We start from the raw sequence: 8,428 nt of genomic DNA, 5'->3' as shown, positions 1-8,428 counted from the left end.
GGCGGGGAAGGGGAGAGAAATTAATTTTTTTTAAAAAGTAGTATATCTTCAAAAAAATACAATTTACAAAAATAATGGGGTGGAGAGTAGGGTATATGGGAACTTTTATGCTTTTTATGTTTTTTTATGTTTTTAATGTAATGTTCTTTGTGATGTATTAACTTTAATTTAAAACGTGTAAAAAAACAAAAAAAAAATAAAGCTTTTTTGGTTATTTTTTTTAAAAAGGAAGTATTTAGGAGACTATTATTAGAAGAACTTGTTCACTAATTGAGGGAAGAGAAAGGAAGAGAATTGCCTAGAACGACTAGCATTTATTCAGCCAAGCAACATGTGCTAGGCATTGGGATTGCGACATGACTGGGACCATCCCTGCCCTTGCAGAGTTCTCTGACTGATGGGGGTCCACAAAATGTCAATATAGTATGAGAGATGCCAGGACAAAGGCATGTGCAGGTAGCATAGAGGAGGAGCCCCAGCCAAGCCAGGGAGACCTGTTTTTAGTGATGCTAGCAGTTCCCTCAAGCAGAACTGAGTAGGGGTCAAGAGCACAGAACTACAAATCAGATAGTCATGGTCAAATCCTGGCTCTTCTGCCTACTAATTTTAGAAAAACTACCCTCTTAATTTAAAAAAAAACAAACAAAAAAAAAACACCCCACACCCAGGAATGTTGCTGTAGATTATTACCTAATGTGTATGATGTGCTTGGCACAGTACTTGGCACCTCCTAGGGCTCAGTGAATAGTATTGATATGTTTAGTATTCCCCAAATTTGTTCCTACTTCTATAATAGCCTATGTCCATTTATGATATTACCTACTCATTAAGCCAAAAACCTGAGTGACATCATCAAGGCTTCCCTATCTTTGCATTATTCTCCAGACCCAGCTCAGCATCACTTATGACACCTATATCTTCTAAATGCCTCTCAAATTCATCATCCTCTCTTACTGGACCCATGGCAGCAGCAACCTCAATGGTATCTTTTCTTCTCTCTGGCCCCCTCCAATCCATTCCCATTCTGTTAGCAGAGGGTTTTCATAAACTTAAAAAAAATCATGGAATCTCCAGTTTATGTCCCCCATGGGCCCCTTCTAACCAAATCTCCTCTGCACCCTCCATGCCCCTGCCCTGGCCTATCACCCTTCTCCAGCCCCTGCTCTTCCCACCTTTCCCTACGCATGTGCCTTTCCTGGCTGTAGCAGTTTGATATTATTTTATGAATCTAAACTCAGGCTCAGCAACTTACCAGCTTTAGTACCTGGGATAAGTTGTTTAACCTCCCAAAGCTTCATCTGTCTAGTGGGGGTGGTATTAATACTTGCTTCATAGGATTGCTCTGAGTATTCTCTGGTTCAAACCTCACCCATGTCCCAATTTTATAGATAACTGAATCTCAGACAGGTCAATTGGCCCAGTCAAGGCTTCACTTGGCAAGCGTATGAGAAATGGACAAATGGACATTTCTAGTGGAAACCTTTGGACTGTTGTCCAATCTAGGTGTTTCCAAACCTGGCTGTCCATCAGAATCAGCTGGAGCACGTGTTAAAAAATCGCTTGAAGGCTGGGTCTATTCACTATGTCTTAAATGGGAATCTGTATGGGATCAGCTCCAGGCTGATTGGTTTTGGGGCATTTGGATCTTTGCCACTGTAGCAGTCTGATATGGTTATGAATTCCAAAACTAGATATTGAATTATGTTTGTAACTTGGTCTGTACCTGGGTGTGATTAAGTTATGATTAGGGCTTTGATTGGGCCACGTCATTAGGGTGTTGAGTCCCCACCCCTTGGTGGGTGGGGACTTACAGATAAAAGGCATGACAAAGGACAGAGTTAAGGGTTTTTGATGTTGGGGTTTTGATGGAGTTTGATGCTAAAGCCTTAAGCTGGAGCCCTGGGAAGTAAGCTCACAGAGGAAAGAGAAGCCAGCCCCAGGAAGAGAGGAACGCTGAGCCCAGGAAAAAGCAAGCCCTGGAAAGAGAGAAACCCTGAACCCAGAGAGAAGCAAGACCCTGGAAGAGAGGAACCCAGGAAGCCTGAACCCTTGCAGACATAGGCAGTCATCTTGCTCCAACATGTGAAAATAGATTTTGGTAAGGGAAGTAACTTATGCTTTATGGCCTAGTATCTGTAAGCTCCTCCCCCAAATAAATATCCTTTATAAAACCAACCAATTTCTGGTATTTTGCATCAGCACCGATTGACTAATACAGCCACCTTCCATTGATCTCATATGAGTGTGTGTGTACAACCTCTTGCTTTTCAGAAAAGGTCTCCCAAACCAATGTTTAAAATAGCTATTCATACCACTTTCCTGTTCCTAACCCTTCCATGGCTCCCCACAGACCTCAGAACCCAACCACACACTTTTCACCATGACCTCAAATCCTTGCATGATCAAGCCCCTGCACTCCCAATGCCTCTTTCTCCTCCAGGCCTTTGTATAAGCCAGTCCCTGATTTTGGAACATTTTCCCAAGCCCCAGCCCACCTCCAGTGGCTAATTCCTAGTCATCTTTTTAGCAACCCTCTGCCCATCCCCCTATTTTAACTACTTGTTGTCTTGTCTGCTTTTCCCATAAGACCATACGCTCCTTAAGGATGATCTGCGTGAATTCATATAAATCACTCACCCCCTTGCTGACATGCACTAAGCATTCAATAAAGGTTAGCTACCACTACTAGGGTTTAGTTGCCATTCAGCTTCCCAGGAAAGTTCTGTTCTGTCTCCACCCCACTCCCCCCACCATAGGAAGCATCCAGAAATGTGACTGTACTAAATTGAACAGTATTTCTGCTGATATCAAGGAGACTGGAGCAGAGGGAATGACACTATGCCCTTAAGGGAAGGGAAACCAGTATTTGTTGAGCACCTAATAATAATAGTGGCAGCCACTGTGTTTATTGAGCACATATTCTTTCCAGGCATTGAGCTCCATGCCCCGGTCTCTGGCAGAGCAGGGAGAGCAGCCAGGACAGGACCAACCTGGAGGACGGGGAGGGGAGAGGGAAATGACTGAACCCCGGGGGTGTGTGGAGCGGTGTCCCCACGCTGCCCCCACCCATCCAGGAGCGCCCAGGTCTGAATCCTCCCTCCCCCAGCTGGTCAATCCCTGAAGGGGCTCAGACAGCCCTGGCTCTCCCCACACCACGAGCGTGGGCTCCTCCCCCGACCCCCCCCCCCCCCATCCCACCTCCCCAAGCACAGGGCGTGAGGTGGCCTCTGTTGGAGAGAGCAGCTGGCTTGAGTGCAGTTCTGCCGTTTTATTTTTCCTGGGATACTCAAGGGGATGTGGGAACAGCCACAGGTGTGGTGAGGGGAAGCCCCCGTCTCCCCTCCCCAGCATCTGGGAAAGGGGAGCGGCCCAGGTGCCCTGGTCCTGGGTTGGTCCAGCCACTGTGGTCCCTGGGCCCAGCGGGTTGAGGGCTGAGGGCGAAGCCCCTGGGGGATGGGGCTGGCTCCTAGGCAGGGTTCGGGATTCTTCATAAAAAGCCACGAAGCTTGATCCCCACGAAGCCCAGCCCCGCGGGGTGGGGGGGACGCAGAGCCCAGATGGGGGACCCGGCCCGGCCTGGCCCGTGGGGGGAAATAATGGCAGAGATGGTGCCCATGAGGAGGAGGTGGGGACAAAGCGTCGGACCAGGAGGGAGGGGGGTCCAGGTGGGAGGCGCAGGGCCGAGAGGCACGGCCCCCAGCCCAGCCCGGGCGCCTTCGCGTGGGGTCAGGAAGGTAAAAAACCCTCGAGAGTGTGACGGGCTGGTGGGGCCGGGGCGTGCGGAGCCGGCGGCGGGCGCGCTGGGCGGCCCGCGTTCACAGTGACCTCGACGCTGGGTGTACAGTACGGGTAGAAAACCGCGGGCCCGGGCCCTGGGCTGGGCGGGCCGGGCCGGTCACAGCCTGGTCTGGGCCTCGGGGATGTAGATCTCGATGCTGTCGGCGCTCTCGGTGGCCGAGCTGTGGCGGAAGGAGGCGGCGCGCTTGGCCGCCAGGAGCCGCTTGCGCGCTTCCTGCCGCTGCCGGTCCACGGAGTCCAGCGAGCGCTCCTTCACCGGCACGCCCCGTCCCCGCGAGGGCTTCTTTGGTATTGGCGGAGGGACCTTCTTCTCCTCCTGCAGCAAAAGAGGACCTTAGCTTATTTGGGCGTGAGAACTTGGGGGAGGTACCAACCTCAACGTAGGCCCCCCCCCCCCCCCGGTCCCAGTGGGGTTAAACTCTCGTGGTTCTGAAATGTGATAGCATCTAGAATCGGCCACACACGTCATGACCTTCAGTCCCAAGTGCACTTATTCTGACAAGGTCAAAAGCCTACATTCTCCCATCAAAAGTAAGGAAGGATTCGAGCGCCCCCTGGCGGCGTGGTCAACTTGCATCAGATTGTTGGATCCCATTACTTGCTAGGTTTTCACTCCGGGTCTGGGGAGGGCAGCCTAACCCCTGGCCAGGTAATGGGGCTTCACACACCAAGCCTCTGGGCCCCATCAGTCTTGTGCAGCCGCGGAGCTGAGGGCTAAGGGGACCCTCAAGGCCCTACCCCCATGTGTGTGGACCCAAGCAGTGGCAGTCTGCCCCTCTGGAAGTTCCAGCTTTGCTCCATCAAGTCACAGCTCTCCTCCTGCCTCCTTCCCCTCCCTCTAAACCTCTCTGGGAGAGGGCATTTTCCAGATCTGGCCTCTTGGCCTGAAGGGAACTCTCCCCTCTACCTTAGGCTCCAGGAGTTTCCAGCTGTTGGCCTTGAGTTGCTGTAGCTCCAGGAACTTGAGGGTCACATCCTCGATGGAGAGTTGCAGGAGGTCCCAGAAACCCGCCAGGTCCTGGAAGGTGGGCACGGGGAACGCAGTGGGGTCCTACAACAGAGAGAGACAGAGGGGAGGCAGCCAATCAGGGAGGTCTGAGCCCCAGCATGGATTCGAGAAAGCCCCACCCACCCTCACTGTCAGGAAGCTCAACCCAGGAGAGTGGTGTGGGGACTGGGAGATGGGACAAGAAAGAGCCCAGACCTCTCCTTGGACACAAACACCTGATCCCACGTTAAGCACACAGTACTCAGAGTCCCCCCTACAGGCACCTGAACCTGGTCTCACCTCCAGGCATACCCACACTCTGGGTTACCTGCCAGGTACACACACCTGGTAAGTTGTATTCCCATGGGCACTCACCATGCTTTGCTGACACAGCCGGAAGAATTGCTGAACTTTCTGTGACAGGAGAAGTTGTGTGCTGCCCACGGCACTACGGATCTTCTCCAGGACTGGAGAGCAGAAGGAGATTCAGGGAGGGGAATGATGCCCCTCCTTCCCCAGCCTCCAGGAAGTCCACCATGAATCTCAGCTCTCTTGAGCCGAGTCTATCCTCTGGCTCCTCCATCCCCTTTCCATCTGTCCTCAAATTCCCAACAACAGCACCTCCCCCACTTCTCCAAGAAAACTGTATCCTCGGACACTGATGTTCCTTCCTTCACACAACTGACATCCACTGAGTACTCATCTTCTATCCTTCCTCCTTCCCGTGTCAAAGAAGAGACGGAAACGAGCCCCAGCCTTAGCCAGGGCACTACCTCCATAGTCACCCGTTGGCCAAACTGGCTACCATCAGTGCATGGCCCATTAAGGATTACTGCATAATTTCACATACATGACATCACTGTATGCTATGCAACGTTGCCTCCCCCTCTGCCTTGAAGTCCTACAGCTGATCCCACCATCTGGACCCCTACCCCAGCCCAGATCTGAGCAGTCTTATTTGCACTCAAGGACTTGGTGATGTGGACTGAGGGCTGTCTCCCCAAAGACTCACCCCTCTTGCCTGGCTGGTTTCCCCAATCCTAGCCCTGGCCTCTCCCAACATGTCCTGCTACTAATGGTGACCCAATAAGCTCGGGTGCTAAAGAACCCAAGGGCGAGGAGGGCAAGCTCATGCTCAACCAATGGGATCTCCTCTTAGGCTCCTGCCCGCTCCCACCCTGGCTCTCAGTGGACACTGACCCAGCTATGGTCCCTCCCTGCACACAAGAGGCCGAGAGTCCCCTCACTCACTCTCCTCGGGCAGCTCGTAGTCTTCTGCCTCACGCTCCATCTGCTGGCACCAGCGCTCTAGCTTCTCCACCTCTGCCCGCAGCATCTTGATGAACCATTCGCCATCCCGGGGACACGGGGACGTGCGGCCTGAGTCAGGGAGGCTGCGTGAACCGCGCTCCATCCAGGAGTCACGGCGGCCAGACCCAGGGCCGGGGGTGGGGGTGGGAGCAGGGCCGGGTGAACCATCGGTGGCCGGCGGCTCGTACGGCAGTGGGTAGCCCTCGCGGTAGGCCCACTGGCCCTGCGTGTGGACCGTGCGGAAGACTGAGTAGGTGGGGGCCCGGGGCCCGGGCTGGGGCTCAGAGGCGTGCCTCTGGAAGGAGCGTCCGAACTGCAGGGCCTTGTCTTCTGTGGCCACAGTGGCCAGGCCTGCCAGGCCCTCCAGCTCCAGGTCTGCCTGCACACCGGCCGTTACACTGTTGGAGCGCTTGAACCTCGCCCGCCTGGTGAGAGAAGTAAGTGTCATCTCTGCCCATCCCAGACCAGAAAGGAAAGGAAAGAGAAAGGGAACCTACAAAGCAACAGGCATTAATCCACACACTATAAAAATATTAGACGTTGTTAACAGGTAGGTACATAATTGTGGTGGTTTGGAGCTGTATGTACCCCAGAAAAACATGTTCTAAACTTAACCCAGTCCTGTGAGTTGGAGCCCACTATATAAGTAGGACCTTATGATGAGGTGACTTCAGTTGGAGTGTGGCCCAACCCAATCAGAATAGATCTTAATCCTATTACTGGAGTCCTTTATAAGCAGAATGAAATTTAGACAGAGAGAAAGCCACTAAGGGAGCAGCCGAAGTTGAGTATCAATGGAACCTGGAAGAGGAGAGAGAGAACAGGGGATGTGAAAGCTAAGACCAAGGATTGCAGGCAGCCGGCCCCGGAATCCCAGTCTTCAGGGAGAAAGCATCGCCTTGATAATGCCTGGATTTGGACTCCTCTCTTAGCCTCAAAACCGTGAGGTAATCAATTCCCACTGTTTAACCCAACCCATTTCAGAGTACTTCCTTAGCAGCCTAGGAAACTAAAACAATAATATGCTTGCCCACTGCACCATCTCTAGACAGGAGTGATTTTCAAAATATTTAACAACCAGCACTACAGGGGCAGAACAGATGCTGAGCACGCACATCAGAACACACACAGATCACACGGTAGAACAGGACTGTGTTCTCCTGTACAAGCTGGACAGTGGGCCAGGCCAGAGTCCTAAGGGAGGGCTCCAGGGAGGTGACTATTTACCAGTGAATATAGGAGTATTTCAGTATTTTAACAAATGGTATGGCTGTGCTAATTTTTACCAGCTGTAGCAGTATGTCCTCAGTCCTGCTGAGAGTCAACTAAGGCCCAGAAAGGCCCATGGTCTCCCGGCCACAAAGCAGCAGCGCCAAGATTTGAACCCAGGCCTTCTGGGCTCCACAGCCCAAACATTTCCTACTGTACCAGCTGCTAGAAACATCACAGGATGCGTCATCACTGGAGCGGCTGGGGCGGCTGGGGCTGGGCAGACCCGTGGCTGGGTGGGCTTCACTTCTAGGGACCCCCGCAGCTCAGGCCAGAGCCTGGCCAGCCACAGCCTGCCAGTGCCAGTGGAGCTGAATTAAGATGTTGGCAGGAAAGGCGTAGGGCCTGGCAATTCCCGTCTTTGACTTAATATGCAAATCTTATGCAAAACAAAGTCAACTGGCCTTGTTCTTCTCCCCGCCAAGTTCAGATTGGGGGCATTTTTCTATGAAGTCAGTGGTCCCTGAGATTCATGAAGCTGGGACCAGACAATACTTCACAAAGTGGGAGTCAGGAGATGGGGTAGAGGGTGGCAAACAGAAGTTTGAGGTCTAGAAATTTAAGAACCACAAAAGAAAGGTCCACGTTTCCCGAGCGACCTCCACCCTCCTATGGACCAAAGTCAGAAGGAAAGGGACTTAGAGGGTCCACTTCACAGGAGACTCCCCACCCCCACAACTTGAGCTTTCCTTTTTCTGCCCAGGCCTTCTCTCCCTGCCTGCCTGCCTGCTTCCCTCCAGCTGGCGGGCTGCCTGCTGGGAGCCTGTTGCCATAGTAACCAGGCCCAGAAGGATGCTGCAGGACCCAGGAAAGAGAGATGCACTCATGTGCAGTCTCCAACGAGCCCTATGTCCCAACCCCCACCCAGAGGAGGAGAAAGGGAATGTATCTGCATTGCCTCTCACATGGTTTTCACCTTGGTGTCTGCCCTACCCTGCCCTGGTCAAGACCCACATCTGCCTTGACTATTGGCTCAGTCTCCTTTCCCAGACCTCTGTCTCTACCCAGTACAGCACAGAGGAAGAGCACCGGACTAAGAGTCAGACCTGAGTTCTGCTGCTG

The 8,428-nt window shown here is 52.7% G+C and overlaps 1 protein-coding gene across 3 annotated transcripts in view; it reads right to left on the bottom strand.

Annotated features, from left to right (window-relative positions):
• Positions 1-2,865: 2,865 nt before the first annotated feature.
• DLGAP3 (DLG associated protein 3) overlaps positions 2,866-8,428 on the bottom strand; it is a 55,079-nt gene continuing 49,516 nt past the window's right edge. For all 3 annotated transcript variants that reach the window (XM_058303933.1, XM_058303931.2, XM_058303932.1), the window contains exons 9-12: positions 6,038-6,522; positions 5,162-5,253; positions 4,706-4,849; positions 2,866-4,114 (exon numbers count right to left, since the gene is read on the bottom strand). In XM_058303933.1, the coding sequence (XP_058159916.1) occupies positions 3,896-4,114; positions 4,706-4,849; positions 5,162-5,253; positions 6,038-6,522 (940 nt within the window). In that variant the 3' untranslated portion in view covers positions 2,866-3,895. The remainder of the gene's footprint in view (positions 4,115-4,705; positions 4,850-5,161; positions 5,254-6,037; positions 6,523-8,428) is intronic.

The sequence above is a fragment of the Dasypus novemcinctus genome, chromosome 9, assembly GCF_030445035.2.
Source record: "Dasypus novemcinctus isolate mDasNov1 chromosome 9, mDasNov1.1.hap2, whole genome shotgun sequence".
Classification (NCBI taxonomy): domain Eukaryota; kingdom Metazoa; phylum Chordata; class Mammalia; order Cingulata; family Dasypodidae; genus Dasypus; species Dasypus novemcinctus.
Note: the sequence above shows the minus strand (reverse complement) of the source record. Positions and strands in the feature narration are given on the sequence as shown.